The sequence below is a fragment of the Labrus bergylta genome, chromosome 1 (assembly GCF_963930695.1).
Source record: "Labrus bergylta chromosome 1, fLabBer1.1, whole genome shotgun sequence".
In the NCBI taxonomy this organism is placed as follows: domain Eukaryota; kingdom Metazoa; phylum Chordata; class Actinopteri; order Labriformes; family Labridae; genus Labrus; species Labrus bergylta.
In genome coordinates this window covers 5559333-5581784 of record NC_089195.1, presented here as the reverse complement: position 1 = coordinate 5581784, position 22452 = coordinate 5559333, and the positions used below count along the sequence as shown (strand labels likewise).

Below are 22452 nucleotides of genomic sequence, written 5' to 3'. Positions count from 1 at the left end.
ATGGCCAAAATATTAATGATAAAAAATCAAATCTGCCCTTTTTGTGCCTTGTTGTGTAGCTTATTCACCTCTAAACAATTTATCTTTTACATCCTTTACATGCAGGCAGGAAGTCTAATCAAGTCCCCTCAATCTCTCAGTGGTTTAAGAAAAAAAATCTTAAACTGAAAAAGATACGGAAAAAGGGCAACTCAGAGAGGTTTTTTGAAAAATTGCTATTTTTTCACACTCAACACATTTCAACTCAAAATCCTAACACCAGGCTGAAGTTTATGATTTTCTTCTTACTTTCTTGCTTCCTCTTCCTCTAGGCTATTATCTTTTTAGAGTTTAGTATAATAAAAGTATATACAAGTTTAAATTTAAAATTGTTGTTGAATTGTATTTTCTCTTTACTTCAGAAAATTCCCGCATCATCGTAGCAAGATGATATAAAAAACAAAGTATAATATTGTCAATGGATTATTTGACTTTTCCCTTGTTGCTATGGTTACTTGTTGTGTATAGGCAAATACATTTTGCCAGAGCAAACTACTTACGGTGGCAATGAAACAGAGTTTATTGGAACAAATTACCATGTGTACGTTATTCAGAATTACTGGACACCTTGATGTCTATCACAATCAAATATTCACCCAGCCCATGGGAACTTTAACCTGTGGAAAAAAGGTGGAGTGTCAGTGATTATAATTCTTCATGGGTTCCCTAAAAGCGACTCTTTTCACATATTTGGTCATGTGGTCCTGTGTTGATATTTAAACATTCAGGTTATAGCTACTTTAAAACACTCCCTCAGAGGAGACAATAAAGCTGTGTCTTTCAGATGTTTTCTATCTGACAACTGACCGAGCAAATACAGTTTTAGTTTGTTGTAATGCCTAACTCACAGATTATGCTGCTTTTAATAAAGTTAAGATGTTTTTTTGCATTTATTCAGTTTGTAACAAAATGGTTTCAGGTGGAGAGTAAATTAATCCTTATTTACCTTCAGGAGAAATGATTGAAGAAATGGATTCCCTCTTCTAAAACATTTTTTTAAAGATTGTGAAAGGTATTGTTGAACTCTGATGAGGTAATAGTCAGTGGATCCCCTCCATACACTCACTAAAACTGTTGCACCTCTCTCTATATCTTTACAGTGATCGTCTCATCTGCTGCTGTTAAGTTGAAGAGTCACCAGTTAGGCATTAAGGGAGGATTCATCACTTTTCCTGATCCTTTGGAGAATGGACTTTTTATATTTCAAGGAAGTAGCATTGCTGAAGTGAAGGACAAAAAAATAGATATATTTGAGGAACCTTTCAAGGACAGACTTTTATGGAACAACAAAACTGGTCTTTTCAAAATCAGAGGACTAAAGCGGAATGACTCTGGTGTTTATAGTATTGACCCTAAAAAAGGAAGTAGTTCCATAATAAGACATAAACTCACTGTATATGGTAAGTAACATTTACTTTTCCAGTGTAGAACAGTCTATTGGTGGTAAAATGTATTTATTAGCATGCTAGCCCCATTGGCTAGCACTGTCAACTCAAGGGTTTAAAACAGAATTGTAAAGGGTATAGTCAGATATCTACTGGTTGTTGAAGTCTAAATCTATTTTAAGATAAGGATTTTCTGCTGACTGAACAGTGAAGTTAACATATAAACAGTGCAGACACCAAGCAGCTGAGTCTTGGGAATTATAATAGCACATACATTTTAGATTGTCTCTTGACTTTTTGTCTCTGTTTGTGTTGTACTCTGTTTTCTGTGTATGAATGTTTTTTGGTGGGACTTGTCTGTTTGGACAGTAACGGTGCTGTGGAAAAGAATTTCCCCTTGGGGACAATAAAGTCTAAAAGTAAAATGTGTAACATAACTGTAAAGAACAAAATACTGAGACTAGCAGCATGAGTGTGCCATGACTGTCAAGTCATCTCACCAAGTGTTTGCATTAAGAAACCTTTGAAGGCATGAACTCTCTGTAGGTCTGATTGTTACTGACCAAATAGCTGGTGGACTTTCCAAATAGAGAGACTGGATATTTATGTTATAGAAGAATTTTATGTGGACAATTCAAATAAAACGATGGTTCTGGAAGCTCTCTGCTTTGTACTTTGAGAGTCACATGGTGTTTTTTCACCACTTGCTGAACTCTCCATGTAATCCTTAATGACTTATTGACCCAGTATTTCATTTTGTCAGCTCATCCTGCATCAGCCCTTTCACACGGACCCTCCTTACATCTAGCTTTCACTCTGGAATGTTTGACCTCAAGCTGCACTTAGACTTAATGGACTGTGTTCATAAAGCTTCCCAGTACCAAGAGTTGCTCCTGGTGATGAAAGTCTAAGCAAATGTCTTGAATCTAGATTATTTTTTAAGAATTTCCCCTTAATATTAAAAATGGTAATGTAAAAGTTATACATGATGCATCTTAACCGTGAAGAGCATAGTGAAAATGAGTGAGGAGTTCTTTTCAGATGCTAAAGAGTTTCTCAAGCAGAGGAGAAAATGACTGAAAGACATACGTGGAGATGTTCTCGAAACACTGAATGACAATGAGTCATTGAATGATACAGATCGGATCATGCAGGTATAATATTTGTTGTAGCTCTCACTAGAGATGTGCTTCTATCATGTGAGCATCATATTTTACTATTGGAAGTTACTGCACAAGCGTGTTGTTTTCAAACATTTTGTAGGCAACTTATTTTTCTAGGACTCCTTCCCAGATTTCTTTTTGGCTTAGTTGCAAGCTCTCTGAGAGTATTCTCAAAATGTTTGTGAATAAGGACACGCGTAGCCTATGCAAATAAATCACCACTAGATACATGGTGGTCTTAACATTTTTTCTGCACGGGGTAGAAGAACAGCTTCAGTCAAAAGAAGTATGCTAGCTATGCTAAAACTACTTATGCTTATCTACTCCCACATTTGTTGCCAGCTGGACATCAAAATGGTTAAAAATTGTCTTCAGACTGGTCTCCACTAAACATTAAGCCAGATATTTTAATTATCATATATTTAGGCATCTAAACTTTTTTTTACGGTAAACCACTACTGCAAATTCTTGCCATGTACAACATCAATTATTGATAAATATTGATTGGAAATGACTTTTTCTTTTTACTACATTACCCCCCATAGACTGGTGTGTAACAGTGGATTGTTCATTCAGCACATGAATTATCAACATTCATGTCCTCCTACAGACTCGTGTCTGACTTGGAAGGTTCTTTTAACAGCAAAAGGACCCGAATGCAGATGGTAAAAAGCAGAACATTGCATGAAAGGATTTTCTCTACATAAGAAAATGTACAGGCAGGAATACTAATAACAGGTGAGGTAAGAAAGCAGGCAGGTCCACATTTAAGTTTTAAAAACTCAAAGGGAAGAATAAAAAACAATAAAGCAACATAAATAACAGGGGAGAAAATAGTCAATGTTCCACTATAATTGCATTGAGGCTGATTTTAGAAGTGAATACAGGTGAGCAGAGACGGTCAGTCAACCAAAGAAGTGATAAGAAGTCAAAACAGGTGTGTAGAGGTGTGTTAGGAGAAGTTCGAGAGGTTGAGGATAAGGAGGACAGTGATGGACAGCGTCATAGTGTAAAAGATCTAAACAGCCTCACAATAGAACTCTTGTTTTGTTATCTCTTGGACACATTACTCAACATAAACTTGAGTTGTTCACTTTACATTATGTCAATCTTCAGTTTTAGAGGTTCATGAAAATCACCCAAACCTGTTGTAGCAGCTACATTTGTTTGGTTAAATGAAGCGTGAGAGTTTCAATATTACTAATCAGGAAACAGTTGCACCTGGGAGGCAAGTTAACAATCATGAAAGATGTTGCATTATAAGTAAAGGGGAACTTCTTAGTGTCCGGCTCTCAAGTGCCTCTCAAATAGGGTGTGGTGAGCGCTCTCAGAACCGTTCATTGTCGTGGTTTTGCACAGCGAGAAAGCATATCTGCGTCAAGCTGAGCACAGCGGTCAAGTTTGCTGAGAATTACCTGCTGCGTTCTCACATCAGTTCAACCTGACTTCATATGGAAACATTTAGGCTACAAGGGGGTTTCTTCAAGTGTGAAATCCCCATTAGTGGTTGTTAAGTGAAGCTCTTCCTGCCAATTGATACTCCTGTCTTGGTGGTGTAAACACTCCCCCACCCCCATCGGGTGAGCTCAAGGCAAGAAATGTAAACAATTTTCCGATCAGGAACCTCCTTAAATCCTGAAGAGTTCGAGCAAAATGATTGTTAACTTGAGAACATTGGCAAGTGAACACAATCAGGAAAATCCACCAGAAATATAATACATTTGATTAAAAAGCCAAAACCAAAGACTTACATTTCAAATGATGTAGATTCTTAGCATCTTGTATTGTAGGCTACAGTTAATGAAGTTATAGCATTAAATCCCCCAGAATATGTTATTCTGTTGACTCATATAACTATGATCGTATATTGAAGTGTAGAGTGCTCAGTCTAAATGTTAATTATATTTTCTTATTCTTTTTTTTCTTCTCCAGAGTCTGTAGCAGCTCCTGCAGTGAAGATTCTGAACGTGAGCGCAGAGAGCTGCTCCTTGCTGTGTTTGGTGAATAAGACTGAAGAGACGACTCTGCTGTGGTACAAAGACGAGGAAATAATCAACCAGAGCAGCTCTGCTCTCTCACTGCCTCTCACTGTACACAGACATGATGTCAACTCATCTTATAGATGTGTGGCAGCCAACCCTGCTGAAAATAAGACTCTTCATGTCGATGTTAGGAACATCTGCGTGGAACTTAACTCAGGCAGCAAGAGTGACCCCAACACTGGACACTGTAAGACTTATTTTAACTCCCACATAATAGCTGTCACCTGTTCTACTTTTTTATCATGAATGTTTTGTGTTGACAGATATGATCATAATTTCTATCGTGTTGGCCGTGATTGTTATACTTGTTGCCCTGTTCATCAGATGGTTTGTCCTCAAACACAAGAAGTCAACCATAGAAACACAAGGCAGGTATACGTTTTCATTATCTTTGTCTAAAAACATGTAGGAATTAAATGTATGCATCTATTTTTACAGATTTTTCGAAATATTTTGGTAACCTTGTCAAAACGTATACTTTATTTTAGAGGTCTCATACCATTATCTGAGTGTATATTTGATTCTGATTGGCTGCAGGGCCACAATAACGTCTAACAAAGTGGAAGCCTTTAAAAAAGAACATCATGCAGCTTTAGAATAAACCACGAGGTCTGAAGCTTAGAGACACTAATTAAGGTCTGTGAGTCAACAACATTAAAGGTAGTGACAGCAGGTTCTACACAAAAGCAAAGGTGATGATTTTTTTGTTTATACAAAGACAACAAGGTACATAACTAGTCAGTTCTATGTCTCTAGAAATTCTAACAAAAATAACTTCCCAATTAACAAGTGAAATTATCAAACTCAAAACAGTTGATGTAATCTTTTAACACGGGGGGGGGGGACATAAATGAAAACACAAAATTAGGTTAAAAATTAGCTCAAATAAATGAATTCATCAAACTGATAAACCTAAAAGAATAACTCACTTTAGACGAACTTGACAGGCAAAGGAGAACATGTCTTGTTGAAGCAGGGAAGTTTTCCTCAACAATATGCATGCAATAGTTGTAAAAGTCGGGATCTGTTCAGTGCTACCAAAGAGATGAACACAGCATTAGACTGCTCATTTATCAAAGTGTTTTTCTGTAAAGCTCTTTAAAAACTCTAAAAGAATGTGTTTCTTCTTGACTCCTAAAAGATCAAATGATGATGTTGATAAGATGTCTGTATTAAGACATGATTTGTGTTTAAACATCAGCAAACTGTTCTTTTATTCTTTGTTCTAATGACATTTTTCCCGTTATTTGTTGCAAATCTTCAGCGGTTTTTGTTTTAATAAATTCAAATGTCACCTCACATCTCTAACTGTTTGTTTCTCTGTATGTTCAGTGAATAGATACTCTGACGTGGTGTACTCATATGTCTATATAAACGCAGACAGATGCAGCCAGGTTAGTACAAACACACACTCTGGGTGGTAAGGCGGTTAAATGGTAAGATGCAAAGCAACGTTAGCATTGACATGTCTGTTTGAATCAACCTCCCACAAAGTAAATATATCATATCTGCATAATTCACTTTGCATGTGATGTCAAACATGTCTTTAATAATAATAATACATTTAATTTGTAACACACTTTATATTTTTGAAAAAAAAAAATTAAATTGTTACAGGAAAAAAATAAAAGAAATAGAAACAAATTTAATCAGCTAAGCAACTAACGAAACTAAAAGCACAAGCAGAAGGCTTTGTTAAAAAGGTGGGTTTTTAGGGACCTTTTAAACCTGTGGAGCCCTCAGCTGCTCGGGGAGAGCGTTCCACAGACTAGGAGCAGAGGAGCAGAGGAGCAGAAGGCCCGGTCACCCATGGTGTGGAGTTTAGTCCGGGGGGAATGGAGGGCGTTGGTGTTTCCAGAGCAGAGACTTCGTGTGGAGGATTGTGGGGTGAGGAGTTGTTTGAGATAGAGGGGGGCATTTCTATGGGTGCACTGGTAGGTGAGAAGGGTGACTTTGTATTGAATCCTGAATGAAATAGGGAGCCAGTGTAGTGACTGAAGGATGGGTGTGATGTGTTCATATTTACGCACCCTCAGCAGGACCCTAGCAGCGCTGTTCTGGACATGTTGGAGCTTCTGGAAGCTCTTGGCCAGAAAAGGTGATGGTGGTTATGGGGGATGACCTGATCTGGTGTGGGGTGCCAAGTAGAATCGCTTCTGTTTTGGAGCTGTTTAATTTGAGAAAGTTGTTCTTCATCCACGACTCTATCTCCTCCAGGCAGGTGGTGGCAGGGGTGCAGAGGGGGTTTGATTTGTTTTTAGGTATATTTGAGTGTCATCAGCATAACAATGGAATGAAATTCCATGTTGGCTGATGGCTGCTGCCAAGGGGTAGCACGTAGATATTGAACCGGGTGGGGCCGAGGACTGATCCTTGAGGGACACCGCAGGTGACAAGGTGAGTCCGGAATTTTTTGTCTCCAAGGGAGACATGTTCGGTTCTTCCAGTGAGGTATGAACAGAACCAGTCTAGGGCTGAGTCAGAAAGACCGATGACAGAGTGAAGGCGGTTGAGGAGGATGGCGTGATCGATGCTGTCAAATGCTGCTGTCAGATTGAGGAGAACGAGGAGAGATGGAGAACCAGCGTCAGCTGCCATCAGCACGTCATTTGTGACCCTGACCAGAGCTGTTTCTCTACTGTGGGCAGAGCGGAAACCAGACTGAAATTTCTCAAATAGTTTGTTGTGTTGTCTTTAATGTGTTTATCAAATTTAATGAAGATTATTTATGATTGAATTAGAATAGTTCAATACCAATAGGAACTGAAGCAAATAATAATCAGACTTTTGCAATGTTGACTAAATAAATGAAGTCTATAATTGAGCCTCTGGAACTGGAACAGCTGAAGACGGGTCAGACATCTGAGCTTCAGCAGAAAGTATCTTTTTCTAATTCTTCATGCCCTTGCTCACTTCTTTTGTTTTTGTGCCTCCAGGGAAGAAATTTACCAGACTCATCAGAACCCGATGAACACCCCGGCTTAACATCGGTGTACTACAAGCTGGTGCAGCATCCCCTGTCTCCTCCTGAAACAGATGATCATGTTTATGACCAAACAACAAACTTCCCACATGCATGAGCAGCTTAGTGATCCAGAAACAGAAGACGCTATCAGTGTTTCAATATCAAGCAGCTACTTGTATTCAAGGTCATTACACAATATGTGCTCAATTTTCTGAAAAGTGTCTTTAGTGCCACAAGGCTTATGAAGAAACATTCTTGTTGGTGCACAGTAAGGATCAAACACCATTAGTACATCAATAAGCCAGAAATGATTAACTCTCTTCTTTCTGATTAGAAGAACTTTGTTGCATTTATACCAGTACAGTTTGTTATGCTGCAGTGAGCCGCTTATATTTTTGTAACTCTTTTACAAGTTATGTTTGAATATTGGCCTATTCTTTGGAATGTGATTTTTGTACACCAAAACGTTGTAGCTGCCTTTGTTTGTGTGGAACATGAAATGTTGTTTTAATAGCATCTACTTTTAAAAACGAAAGAGAATGATGACAACAGTAAAGAGCATTTGGCTTGACTCCAGCCCTTGATTTCTCCAAAAGTCTGTTAGCTATCAGTCAATTGGTGCAAACACACACAACACATTGAGGACAGAATACCACTCCTTCTTCCTGCATTTTCTGGACTACATTTAATTAAATATATTCTAGTATCAAAGTTTGCTCTGAGTTTGTAAAAATATAGCGTCTGCCGTGTGTAGAGCCCAAGCACAACTATGGACTAAACAGTACCCACATATAACCTCTTCTGCCCTCCTGAGGGACCAGCTCTAGTTTCTTGAATGGATGACGTACAGGAAAACAACGACTTTGACAAAGCACCATGGTAACACTTTATAATAACCATCATCTATAAAGGGTAAATAAGGGTAAATAGATAGTTAATTAACCATTAGTTAATAGTTATTTACTGTTAACAAACAATGAAATGATAATAAATAATGTTTGCGAATGATTTGTAATGCTGTAATTTATGTTATGTTGACAGTTTATTGATGCACACATTATTACATTCCATACACTTTATTAAGTGTTTGTTAATGATGACCAGATGATTTATAAACCTTTAAAATATGTTTTTTTCATCTTCATTTTTGTTTTGTCCTAGGTTCCAGAAAGCAGGTGTTGGTTGATGCTTTGGTCAACATAGTCATTAAGGACTGTGTGTGTGTGTGTGTGTGTGTGTGTGTGTGTGTGTGTGTGTGTGTGTGTGTGTGTGTGTGTGTGTGTGTGTGTGTGTGTGTGTGTGTGTGTGTGTGTGTGTGGCAGATGACAACTTAACTATTGGACAATTATATACTTCTTCTCTTCTTCAGGCTTTGAAGGCCATGGTGGCTGCTAAGTACGAGGAGACCAAGGACAAGGCCCAGGTGCAGAAGGTGGTGGCTGTCAGTCTCACGTCTGACATGTGGACATCCATCAATATGGACGCCTACCTTGCCTTGGCGTGCCATTTCATCGCAAGTGGGAGTGGAGAAATTTCCCAATAGCCACACTGCAGAGAACATTGCTCAGCTGAAAACCAACCTCATGGAGGAGTGGGGCATTAAGCATAAAGTCAGATGCCTTGTAACTGATGCTGCAGCAAACATGATTGCTACTGCCAAAATCCTACAAGTGAGGCATGCCATATGTTTTGCCAACCCAGTCTCATGTCAAAATGTGTAATACCTACGTTGGTCCACAGCGCAAAACGTAGTAGTTTCACAATAAGGGCTCTAAAATTGTGACATGTCTACGTTTCCTTTTTCTATTCTTTTGTATAGGCATACCTCAGGTCACGTGACTGCCCAGTTTTCCCCTGGCGAAAAAAAGAACATGGCGGACATCCCTTCTATTTTCGGCGGAAATGCAATATTTTAAGATAGTTTGAGGCTTAAGTGTCATTTTGATAACCTTTCTGGCGACAAATTTACATTGTATCTTCATAATCTCTGTTCGGTTTATGTTTATGATCTTTAGTTTGTTCGTTTCTACGAAGATTCTTTCAGGTCTCGATAGAAAACGTTGAACTGTTACGTTTTCTACTGTTGCTATGGTGGTTGCTATGGACGCTATCAACAACGAACCGGAAGGAAGTGGAGGTTTGGTTCGCGGCTCTTTTTTCGGCTGCTCTGGTTCTGGAATGATAAATCCTAACGGATTAGATTAATACCAGAAAATGCAATCATTAAAATAAACGGCCGGCGATAAGAACTACAAACGGGCGCATGACACTGACATCTAATAATGACGTATTGATAATCGTCACTTGTGAGCGACCTCTTTATTAGATCTTTCAGGGGGTATTTACTGATGTTTTTTAAGGTTGGTTGCAAAAACACATCTTAAATCTTTGTTAACCAAAGATCCCATTCCAGGAATCTAAGCAAAAACCCATTATGCTATGGTCTAGGGGACCATAGCAGGGGGAAAACAGGTCAGGAACAAACACCAGGACTTATGCTGTGATGAGTTTATGTTTTTTCCTCAGTTTCTTATGTTTATAGTTTTCAGTTCAGAATTCATCTTTCCTGGTTGCACTTGTAAATAAATGTCCACTGATGGGACCCTCAACACAGAATCATGAGTCTGCTTCCTACTTCATCACCACACCCTCTGACTTCACTGCCTTACACTGACGACACCCAACTTTATATGAAAACCCACACCAACCACTCAGCCTCACCACATTCATCCACACTCACCACCTAAAACATGTATATGTATTATGTCTTTATTTATTTACACTCGAAAATCATTGAGAGCACAGCCCTCATTTACAATGACGTCGAGCAAGATAAGCAATGAAAAAAACATACACACATAAGCATATGCATATACTGTATACATAAACACATATATATATATATACACATCATAGATAAACAAAATCATTTAAAAACCAACAAACAGATAATAAAAAGTATTAAAAACAAATTCAATTAAAACATGTGCAATCAGAAGTAAAGGAGTTAATAATTAAAGATCTAAAATGGCCATAAGAGACCAGTGCCTTGATTTTTAAAGTGCCTTGTAGCAAATTCCAAGCTGATGGTGCAAAGATGCCAAAAGCAGATCTTCCAGTATAGAAAATGTCATAAAGATGAGTCAAAGCTTCCTCCAATTAAACAGTTCAAAAACTGAAGCCATCCTAGTCGGCACACCTCACCAAGTTCAGTCATCTCTCATAACTGCTTTCCTTCTCTGGTCAAGACATCCATCTTTCACCACTCATCACCAACCTAGGTGTAAAAATTTACCCTCATCTAACGTTTGAACCACACATAAAACACATCTGTTAAAACATCATTCTTCCATCTCAAGAACATTGAAAAACTCCTCACCTCACTCATCCCCCAAGACGCTGACTACTCCTTTGTCTCCTCCAGGCTGGACTACTGTGATGCACTTCTCATCGGGATCCCTGGCAAGAGTGTACAGAAACTCCAGAACAGCCCTGCCCAGATCCTGATGAGAGTGAAGAAACAGATTACATCTCATTATCCTGCACTCACTGGCTTCCTGTCTCTCTCAGGATCAAATATAAAATCTCATAACTTACCCATCAATGCAAATACAGCAATGCCCCTCCAAAAAGAGCCTTTCTCTAAACCCTCTCCCTAAAACCACTGTTTTTAAACCTTGTTTTACGCTCAGGTCCTTAACTCTGCCTGATTTTACCCGTGTTGTTTTTTTTGGTTTTATTCCAGTTAGCACTTTGAGATTTCTGTTAAAATCCATAAAGTGCGTTATAAGTCAAATGTATTATTATTATTATATCAAAGGTGCACTGTGCAGATTGGGTATTGAAATTTGAAAGTTGGAGAAGTTAAACAATTCTTTGTTATATTTTGTAAACTGAATACTTTACTCAAAGAAAAAAATGGGTCCCTGAACACTGTTTGGAGTGAAAAAGTTACCAGGAGAGTTGCAATTTCACTGTTGTGGGCCCCCCACCATAACTTCTCTCGTAGCATTTTATCTTCAAACTGTTCCAGGGACCACATTTTCCTCTGAGGACAGTTTGTGTATAGAGTCATGAACATACCACAGAATCTGTACATTTCTCCAACTTTCACATTTCTCTACCTAAACTCCAGTGCACATTTAAAAAATCCCAGTTTGTTTCATGTCTTGGGAATCCATTTGATCATGAGCTCATAAAGCCTGCCTGTGTTTTAAAGCCTTTTAATAAGCAGTAGGCTAATTAATTGTTAATAAGTCAATTATAAAACCTTATACGATGCTTATAAACATAAATAAGTCTATGTTAGTGTTAATACAAACATATTTTACACATGTATTATTGTAATTATACATCAAATTAGAAACATGTAAACAGTTGATATACCGGTCATAAACATGACTAAAACATTCACTAACATGAATAATCGTATTCGTTTATTTAACCAGGAAAGAAACTCATTGAGATTAAAAATCTCTTTTTCCAAAGTGTCCTGGTCAAGACAGACAGCAGCACAATGAACAGAGTTTCACACAAACAACGAGCAGCCAAACATACCAAAATATATCATTAGACATTAAAAGACAAAAATAACCAATCTGAACAGCAAATGTTCAGACTTCATGACTGTTCAAAGTATAAAACACTTGTATTAATTGTAAAATATGAATGAACAATTAAAACAAACTTGTTGATAGACAACTTATCAGTATTAAAAAGATGATTCATATCAGTAATAAGACTACAACAGGTTCATGCCTTATAAAGACTAATACATCCTTTATATGCACTTTTTTTTAATAAAGCTCCTTTGTAGGATATAAAGTTTATCAAATTGTATTTTCAGGAACCTCAGCATTGCAGTATTTTAGCTTTCTTGAAATAAACACAACGATGAGCTTTCTTACTTTATTTATATTGTTTTTTGGTACATACATCAATATTACATTCGTCAAGAGAAGGTCTAAAACAGTGGGTGCAGATGTAATGATGAAAGGTGACACAAGAGAGCGCTGTTTCACTGCACTGTGAAAAGACACCATCAGAAACATGTTGTGGGTCATTGGATACTGAAACCACTCCTCAACACTGCACATATTTATATAAAATATAAAAAAATCTGTTTGTTTCATGTGGTTTGTCAGACAGAGTCTCTGGTTAGAGTACTTTTCATCTGTTTGTTTGTTTTGTTATTGCAGAGTGTGTACTGACTGTGACTACAGGAAACAGACTTATAAAATGTATTATTATCTCCTTACTACCTGCAATCAATATCAAAACATGTGCAATTGCTAAATCCATTGAAAAAACTTTCTTTGGAGTTCATGCTTCCTGAAAGATTTACTTATTGTTTTTTTTTTTAAATAATTCTATAAATGATGTCTGTACCTGCAAAACTATAATGCACCTCCCTGCAGGATTGTAAATATCACATTTTCTACAACAAATAAAGGAAAAATGCACAAAACAAATAACAGCAAATAAAATAAAATCTTTTGTTTATCAGACTTTGTTCAGTTTTGTCTCCAGATTGATGCAGCAGCTCATGTTGTTAAAGTTAAAGCTATAAAAGCCACACAGTTAAAGAATATAAATACAAGAGAAAAAGTCAACACAACTAAGAATCATAAAACATCATATAAAAATGAAGAAGAAGACGACATCACATAAATTCAAAACAAAATGAAGATAAAGAGGGATGGATAAAAGATAGATCGTAAAATAAATATATAAAAGAAACAGAGAATTGAAGACTACAACATAAGAAGAAGGCTAATTAGTCGGATTAGGAATGGATAAAAACTATTAAGAGCGAATGGTTGAATAAAGGAAAGGATACATTAAAATAATTAAGGTACAGTATGATGTAGGAAAAAGTTAAGTCTTTCAAATTGAAGTGGTCTAGCAATGACAAAAAGCTTGATTGCTTTCTAACTCTGACTCTCTCTCTCTGTCTGTCTCTCTTTCTCTCTCTCTCTCTCTCTCTGTCTCTCTCTTTCTCTCTCTCTGTCTCTCTCTCTCTCTCTCTCTCTCTCTCTCTCTGTCTGTCTCTCTCTCTTTCTCTCTCTCTGTCTCTCTCTCTCTCTCTCTCTCTCTCTCTCTCTGTCTGTCTCTCTCTCTGTCCGTCTCTCTCTCTGTCTCTCTCTTTCTCTCTCTCTGTCTCTCTCTCTCTCTCTCTCTCTCTCCCTCTCTCTCTCTCTCTCTCTGACTTCTGAGCCTGTCAGGCACAAAACAAGAGCTTTAAGTGAACATACAGTATTCAAGGCAATTGCAGTCTGATTTGTGTGGGAAGGATCAGGAGCAATTTTTTCCAGTTTTCAACTCTCTTCCCCTTCTTTGACTTTAATATGTTTATATATTTTTTTAATTATTATTATTATTACTGGTGAAATCAATCTGGAGAAGTGTTTTACTTTTTTTCATGTTTTCAATATTCCCAGTCTCAAGTGTTTACTTTTCAAGTCAAACACTATCACATGTCGTGTCGCGTTCATTATCAATTCCATTTCCCACTTTGGATCAGTCTATGCATCTGTTGTTCCTCATCTGGTGATGCCACATTCACAAAGCACTGCAGGATGTCATGGCAGCTACACAAACCTCAGTCTGGAGCTTCCTCACATTTCACGACTGTTTGCATCTGTGAGGATCGGACACAAATACAGAAAGAGGTGAATGATAAATATTTAGAATTAGTGATTTTTGTGATAAATCAGGAATAAAGCAAGTCTGAGAGCGATGTATGTGTGTGTGTGTGTACTGACATGATTGTAGATCAGCCGTCAGTCTCTCTCTTTCGCTTTCTCTTCATGTTTGTCAAAAGGATGCAAACAGCAAAAGTAACCCAAAACACCAACACAGGAGTCAGGAACAACCAGGACTGTGTGTTACTGCCACCTGTCAGAAACATATATCACCAACATCAGTAACATAAACATCATGTCTCACTGAGAAGATGAACATTCACTGTTGCTACTTGTGTCGTTGTGTCACCTGGACTGCAGATGTTCCTTACATCGACATGAAGAGTGTTATTTTCAGCAGGGTTGGCTGCCACACATCTATAAGATGATGTGACATCATGTCTGTGTACAGTGAGAGGCAGTGAGAGAGCAGAGCTGCTCTGGTTGATTATTTCCTCGTCTTTGTACCACAGCAGAGTCGTCTCTTCAGTCTTATTCACCAAACACAGAAAGGAGCAGCTCTCTGCGCTCACGTTCACAGCTTCCACTGCAGGAGCTGCTACAGACTCTGGAGAAGAAAATAACAAGTAAATGTTTTCAGGAGGGTGTTGATGTTATAAAACCAGAGTTATGCCACAAACAGCAGTGACATTATTCTTTTAATAATGTACATTATGCTTTTATGTTGATCTACCCAGACTCATCACGGTCTTCAAACTAGAGCTGCATTTTCTGTTGTCGAGACACAAATCTGAACATTTCTAGAATTCCTCTGGGCATCTTTCAGATGTAGCAATACAACAATCAACTTGATTTCTTGTGATTTAGGTACTGAGGTCACAAATAGGGCTAGGCTGCCAATGACTGGAGTGAGTAAATATATGTTACTTACCATATACACTGAGTTTATGACATGTTATGGAACTAAGTCCTTTTTTAGGGTCAATACCATAAACACCAGAGTCATTCCGCTTTAGTCCTCTGATTGTGAAAAGACCAGTTTTGTTGTTCCATAAAAGTCTGTCATTGAAAGTTTCCTCCAATATATCTATTTTTTTGTCCTTCACTTCAGCAATGCTACTTCCTTGAAATATAAAAAGTCCATTCTCCAAAGGATCAGGAAAAGTGATGGATCCTCCCTTAATGCCTGACTGGTGACTCTTCAACTTTACAGCAGCAGATGAGACGATCACTGTAAAAAATAAATGTGTTAGTTAGGAGTTAGTTAGTTCTTTTTTAGAGACAAGGACACCAGTGCAGTGTAAGTTAAATACAGTAACATAGATAACTCAATTTATGGCCTCTAAAATCTACTAAACATATAATATAACAGTTCATTAGACATGATCAGGTGAAATCACATTTACAGGTATGTGCAGAAAAAAAGTTACCTAATAAAAAGATGATGATCCTCATGTGTAACTTCATTGTCGTTTTCAGATGTCAGACCCGTTCAGCACTCAGGAGTGTGTGAAACCTGCTCATGTCACCACCGAGCAAAGACCAAAATAAAAGCTAACCTTCTTCTTTAAAAAGTGTAGCTTCCTGTTTCAAAACAAACAAGAGGTTAAATTCTAAATGAAGCTTCTCAAATAACTCAGGGTCCTGCTGCCAGAGCATGTACCAAAGAACAAAACTTATTTGTGTCCTTGTTTTTTTCTATGATGTCAAAGTAATATTCATATCACTTTTATCTTCAGTGTGCATAATTCAAACTCTTGTTTAATCAGGGGTTTTCTCACAGCAATATTACAGTTCCCAGTCAGCAATATTTATTGACATCACGCGAATCACGTGAAGGTAACTTTTTATGGGAACAAAATTTAAAAAGGAATAGGCAGATAATCAACTTTCAACAATGACAGCCAATGGAGAGGCCCGCCTCAGTTGTAAGTGATCATTTGTGTGTATTTTCAGGATTTACAGCTGAAAAAACTCACTGCCATTAATAAATAAGTAAACATTTTGAAATTGGTCTACATATTTGCAGATTAGTTTACACATTTGTGGATCTGTGTACACATATTCAAATAGTTTCTCCACAATAATAGCTCCATAACGATAAACATTTTTCCATCTATAGTACGACAATCACAAAATAGCATAAAGATGACTTGAATCACACAGCTACTTGCTGACTTTGCGGGGGTTACATTAAACCATACCCTTGAATCTACATTATTTTTGATTGGCTGAATAGGAAGGAGACTTTTTTTTTGACATTTATATACAATGATAAATATTTGTGTGTGCATTGACAAATATTTCTGTGGGTAGTCATTTATATAAAACATTGCATTAAAAGTTCCTTTTGTGTGCATTCATGAATATTGAGACTTATTAAACTCCATAGTTTTCTGTAGCTCTAATAGAGATCTAATTTGTGCTCACGCTGCAGTAGACATTTAATATACCTGAGCTGTCTTGAAAAGCAGGCCCCAATTGGTTCACTTGAGGTTCTTAATTTTCTTTACAATATTAAAAATATTGTTCTAAATGCAGCCCAATCAGTTTGAACCCTGTATCTAGAAATGTCCCCAGCCCAGCAATAATCTGCTAATATATGAGTGCTGTCTGTATACTGTACTGTTGTATCTTAAAATAACACATTCTGTCACCACTGTGGCTGACCTTTCTTACACCGTCTTCATTCATCTTAAACATCATATTATTGATGCAAGGCAGCTCTTATGGCTGAAACTCAAACAAATTGACTCACCTAAAGTTTGAAGTGTGCAAGCAAACTCTTTGTGAGACGTGTGAGAAAGGAATCCTGTTCAGTCGTTTACTGTAGACTGCAGCCTCTGTGTCTAAAGGTGTGTTGTCTGCCCTGACCATAAAATATCTGACACAAAACTAATGTTTGCCTTAAAGGGATACTTCACCCATTTGCATTAAGCTTTGTATCATTACAAACTTTGTAGTATTTTTGAATGGTTGTGCATCCCGCACTCATTTCCTCCTGAGACTGGAAAGATCTGTATTTGTTGGAGCTTCCAATGACGCAAAAATCGTCATTTTGCTACTAGCTCTACGAGCCCCAATATAGCAATGAGGTGGCTGCAGACAGGCCGGTCTTCTGCTTCAGATGCAGCAGAAGACCGGCCTGTAGGCGACGGTGAGGACGAGGAGCCCAGGCTGGCTCGAGCTGGGGCGGACTGGTGGTGTCGATGCTCTCACTGTTTGTCTATGAACACAGACATAGAGTCTGTTTGCTGCCAGGAATTTCCAAGATGCCAATTCCTTCAGGAAGAAATCTCAGAAGTTCTAGGAGTTTTTGTCTTTCATCCACATGAGCCAAAAAGACACTTTCTGCCTTTTCTTGGTCAAGAAGGCACCAACTTCAAAATGTATTTCACATTTCTACTACATCCATGATTCAATGTCAATACAGATTCATGTTTCAACGAGTGAAATATCCCTTTAACATCTTCAACATTAAGCATTAGTTCCACTTTATAAACCATAAATCCTTCTGCCTGTCAATGAGATTCTTAATCTCAATGAGGTTTTCCTAGTTAAAAACATATTCCATATACAGGGGCTGACCCACTGGGTCAGGTGACCTTGTGGATAATTGCCTTTAAGACCATATACCTTTGAGGTGGGGGTTGATAGCATAAGAGCACCTGTGCATCCCCATTGTCACTGATCATTTTAAATTGATCATTTGTGTGAATTGAAAATGTGAGAGAAAGTGAGTTAGGAGAAGACTGTCTTTGCCACTTACTGGTGTGGAAGAGAGAGTGGCTGTTTACTCCACATATGCCCGCTGTTTTTCATGCTGTCAGCATTCAGTGTTTCTCACACTCCATGCCTTGCATATTATTCTGACGAGGGACTGACGCACCACAGGTTTGAAGCCTATCAAACTAAATCCGTGGATTGTGAGTACACAAAAATGTAAGTTCCTGCAGTATTACTCGGGCGAGGTGTTCATGAGTCATAGGAACATAAATTGTCTGTCCTAACCCCAAGAAGGGAAGCGGTTGTTCAACGTGTTTTGAAAACGCAAGCACACCATTCGATTAAAGAAAAGAGGCTACACAGCTAATGTGTGCAGATGCTCTAACCAACAGTCACTTCCTCATCATCAGTCGCAGGGGGTTAACTGTGTCAAAAGCCCTTAACTGTGTTGGGTGTAGTCTGCAGATGCCCATTGAGGATGGACAGGATAAATGTGTATTGGGTCTGTGAGAGAACCATAACACTTTGGCAAGAGAAAACTGTTCTTCAAGCATCACAACCTTTAGAGGCCTGCTGCAGTGGGTTGCACAAGTGATTTTTTTTGTACCAGATTTAAAGAATTTCTCTAAAAGGCTTCCCTGAGATATCTCAGTCTCAGAAGTACAACTTGTGTGCCATATTATATTACCTCCAGGCATTCCTGTGATATGAGGAGATCAGTTGTACCTTTGATCTGTACTGTGCCATATTTTTACAAAAACACTGCCCACAGGGGAGATCATAACCTGTTCTGAAGGACATCACATCAGTCATCTCTTCTTTCCTCTGTGGCTCTCATAAAACATTCTGAAAGACTTCTGAAGTGATGAAAATATTAGGTTACTTTCATAAGATCATACTGTGTGTAAAAGCATTAAACACTCGACTAATCTTATTTTACATCAGTTATTTCACTAAAAACAGAAATATAATGAGCTTTCCTGTATATCCAAATCTGACAGGGTTTAAACGTGCAGTGTTTTGGTTTTACAGCACCCACAATTACCTTGTGCTTCACATTCATCACTTAATGACGTGTAATTTCAATCTGACCCCCAAATTTGCCCAACCTATGAACACACACAAGGATTTATGACAGACATTTGTTTGGCCTGTCTAAAAGGTAAAAAGAGGGTTTTACCTGTCCAATGTTGGTAATGCAGGTGAACCTCCACATATGGAGCTCAGCGTCAGTTCAGACAGGAAGACTGGTTATATTCTTTCACAAGTTCATTCATCCTTTCACTTCAACCTGAACTACTTCCTCTGTCTACCTGCTCTGGTGATCAGCTCATTATGGGTGTTTATTCTTTAAGTATTTAACCAACCAGATTCGGGCACAACCTCTCTCAACCAATCATCCTGCTGCGGCAAAATGCTAAAACAGTTCTCTCTCTTCCACAGTTATTCTGTCATTTCAGGGCAACCGCTGCAACCCACCTCCGCCCCAGTCACCTCCATTCCAGCTCAGCAGAGTCCAGTTCCAGGTTCATCATAGCCTCGATCCTCTTCACCACCACCCGTGTCTAGACTCCATAGGGGGGTATCCTATCCTGCTGTCGACCTCATTACCCTTCCAAGTACATGAAGTGGTCACGATGGACTCTAATCCCCCAAAGACTTTGCACATTCAAATCTAAATTGTTGCACATTTATTGTTAAATAAATAATTGTTCATTCTCAATCAAGTCTCTCCTGATTGAACTGTCACAACTAGTCATTCAACAAGCAAAGACCTGCCAATGCCAAACCACCCACCTGATCTTCCAGCTTAAATGCCATTAGTATGTTTCACAAACTATCTCTTTAAGTACAATTGTTGGTGTTTTATTTGCCCTAAAAATCCTACAGTTGTTATCAAGCATATTTATATGTTTTATATATTTGTTTGAGCAACAATGGATGATATAGCAATCTTTCCATCAGCAGTGGGGACGAGGGTACTAACTGTAACAGATGGTTCCTGAAAGAGAAATTACACACATGCACTCAGAACGAGATCACTTAACCTATAATCTACTTTGTTAAACCTTCACAGCTTTGAGGGAAACTCAAACCTCTATTTTTGTTGGAAATCCCCCTTATCATTCTTATCTATCTTATCTAGGTCCGATTACATCCTGTTTCTAAAAAATCCCAGCTGCACGACAAGTAAACATAAATGTGATACAACCCATATGTAGAGTGAAGGGCTCTATACCTGACTTTGAATTTTGTAAGACAGGACAGGTTCAGCATCACAGCAAACTGGTATAAAGTTTATCTTCAAAAAGGTAGAACATTTGAGTAAACAGGTCCAAGCCAATCAGAACTATGAATTTAAATCGAATACATTTTCCCATTTCCTGTTTTTTAATGATCAGTATTTGATTTAGGCTCATAATGGTCGATATGGCCTACATCTTGGCAATGCATTTTTATTACTTTTTCATAAGCACAAACTGTTGGTAGTACATTTCAATATTTCTAGTTAATGACTTTGTAAAGGCTTGTCATTGAGTTCTTTTTATAATACCATTAAACGAGAAACATGCTTTAAGTTAGATAGTTACCTTCACAGTAAAAAAGGGAATCAAACTTTAACAAACAAGCCTGAGTTGTGTTTTTTTGTATAACCTGTCTGACAAGGGTTTCAGTCTGCATTAGGTTTTGTTTTGTGTTTTGCAATTTTTAATATTATTTCCTGGGTTTTGTTGTGTTTTGTTATTCACTCTTGTCTCTGTCTTTCAGATCCTGCCCCTCTTGTCCCCGTCTTGTGTGTCAGCTCCGCCCTGATTACCCTCACCTGTGTCTTGTTGGTCCCTGATTGTCTGTGTATTTAATCCCTGTGTGTTCTCCCTCCTGTTGCCAGTTTGTTGCGTTCTCAGTGTACCCTCCTCCCAGCATTATATTATTCTTGATTCTCGTGTATGACCATCGCTGCCGTTTTGACCTTGCCTTGCCTAGCCCTCTGCATTTTGTTTACTATTGCATGTAACGAACCCTGCCTGGATTAAAGGACTGAGTTATAACATTCCCTCTGAGTCTGCTTTTGCTCCATACTGTGAGTCTTTGTGTCACTGTCAGCACAAACTAAAAAAAAAGTTTGTTAAGCAGGGCCCAGTGATAAAGAAAGGAAACAACTGCATGCTTCCCACAAAGCTTCTGCTTTCATATTTTTTCTGTATAAACTTGTAATTATAGTCTCCTTAACGCTCCTCCACAATACTGTTTTTTTTCTGTGATTTGTTGCATTGGACTGATCAGGCTACAAGCCCTAACATTGAAATATAATGCTCTTTTCTTTACCTGATTAATCCTGAACTTGCAATTTAACATTAAAAATATTACTATCGCTATCTGTTCCCCTGTGTGCTGCAAGTGGGAACAAAAAACCACCTGTCACAATAAGTCTAACTATAGTCTGTGGCATCTCCTCTCAATACTAACAGCCCACAAGTGGAACAAAATGTTAAAACATATATCTATATATGCCTGCATGTAGTGTGAGAAACAAAGAAGAAGTCTTCTCTGTGGTCGGTTTTAGAATTGAAAGTGAGCTATACATGTTTTTTTGTGTCATGCTGTGGTTGACTAGATGTCTCCTCTGTTTGTATCTGGACAGCATCTCTTGTATATAAGCATTTATTCTGAAGTAGTGTGACAGAAAGATGTATGTGGTTTCAGTCACAGGGAACCACAGGCACAGAAAACCTGCTGCAGTGTTTAAAGAGTGTTGTATTCCTTAATAGTGCTATATGCAAGTTGTCTTTCTTGTATGATTGCAAAAGGAAAAATCATAAATATATTTATCTGTAAATGGCATATTAGCTCATATTAATGTTGTATTCATCACTGGCCGGTCTTAGCATATTTCATTAATTCCACTGTGAGGCGTTTTTGATACATTTTCAAACAGTCCCAGTTTAAGACTGATGTACTTATTTGTCTAACGGACAATAAAAGTGTAGATAAACTACTTTGTCATCAGCGGGTGCAAAAACAAGAAAAAACTTAACAATAGAGTGTTGAATTAGCAAATAAAATGAAATGAAAAAAATCTATTTGTTCTTGTTTATATATTGCATAAGTTTTAATGTAATATAAAGCTGTAACATGAAATTAGAATTCCCTGTCTCTTTAATTGCCCCTCCCTCTGTCCCTCTCTCTCTTACACTCTCAATCTCTCTCTCTTCTCACTTGCTCCTCTTTGCTCTCTCCCGCTCTCAATCGACTATTGTTCACTAATATTGTGTTAAGCAACTTCCCTGTTTGTCCAGGTAATCTGGAACCGGAGGACCGAGGGACTTTGTGTGTCAGATAAAAGCAGCTTTTACTGATCACAGGATGTATGTCTTCATGTTACTGTTCTGGCCTAAGTAAGGAGCTGTAGGTCACCTTGCAGCCACTAGGGGGTGCTACATTTGTTGTTGAGTTTTTTGGACCTCATGGCTCTCTGTAGGAGGCCAT

General features: G+C 38.0%; 2 protein-coding genes across 6 annotated transcripts in view; one reads left to right on the top strand and one right to left on the bottom strand.

Moving 5' to 3' along the window:
• The window catches only part of LOC136177184 (signaling lymphocytic activation molecule-like), a 38977-nt gene that overhangs the window by 1470 nt on the left and 15055 nt on the right, over positions 1-22452 (top strand). Inside the window, exons 2-7 of one of the 3 annotated variants that reach the window (XR_010664828.1) lie at positions 1140-1439; positions 4520-4816; positions 4893-4997; positions 5962-6023; positions 7566-7778; positions 8349-10210. Coding sequence is in view for 2 of the 3 variants with exons in the window: in XM_065948737.1 (XP_065804809.1) it covers positions 1140-1439; positions 4520-4816; positions 4893-4997; positions 5962-6023; positions 7566-7709 (908 nt within the window). In the remaining variant the exon portion in view is untranslated. Of the gene's footprint in view, positions 1-1139; positions 1440-4519; positions 4817-4892; positions 4998-5961; positions 6024-7565; positions 8166-8348; positions 10211-22452 lie in introns of those variants that run through there. The other 2 variants (XM_065948737.1, XM_065948705.1) reach the window with 2 other exon arrangements.
• LOC136177217 (uncharacterized) lies at positions 10360-15842 on the bottom strand. Of its 3 annotated transcripts, XR_010664859.1 has the most exons (7): positions 15669-15838; positions 15170-15469; positions 14588-14845; positions 14359-14491; positions 14195-14234; positions 10974-11097; positions 10360-10871 (listed from the first exon to the last, which is right to left on the bottom strand). XR_010664859.1 is itself a non-coding variant. In XM_065948978.1 (5 exons), the coding sequence occupies exons 1-4, from the start codon at positions 15703-15705 to the stop codon at positions 14370-14372; spliced, it is 717 nt and encodes a 238-aa protein (XP_065805050.1). In that variant the 5' UTR covers positions 15706-15838; the 3' UTR covers positions 13749-14234; positions 14359-14369. The 3 variants fall into 3 exon arrangements, 2 of the variants coding, with proteins under 2 accessions (XP_065805050.1, XP_065805112.1); XM_065948978.1 differs by lacking the exons at positions 10360-10871; positions 10974-11097 and having other exon boundaries at positions 13749-14234; XM_065949040.1 differs by lacking the exons at positions 10360-10871; positions 10974-11097; positions 14195-14234 and having other exon boundaries at positions 14369-14491; positions 14746-14845; positions 15669-15842.

What these genes read in the sequence shown, in the direction of transcription:
- LOC136177217 (XM_065948978.1), bottom strand. Translation starts at nt 15,705, where the DNA reads ATGAAGTTACACATGAGGATCATCATCTTTTTATTAG. An exon ending in GATCATCATCTTTTTATTAG is followed by an intron (nt 15,470 to 15,668) that starts GTAACTTTTTTT and finishes TATTTTTTACAG; the next exon opens with TGATCGTCTCATCTGCTGCT. An exon ending in AAGGAACATCTGCAGTCCAG is followed by an intron (nt 14,492 to 14,587) that starts GTGACACAACGA and finishes TGTTTCTGACAG; the next exon opens with GTGGCAGTAACACACAGTCC.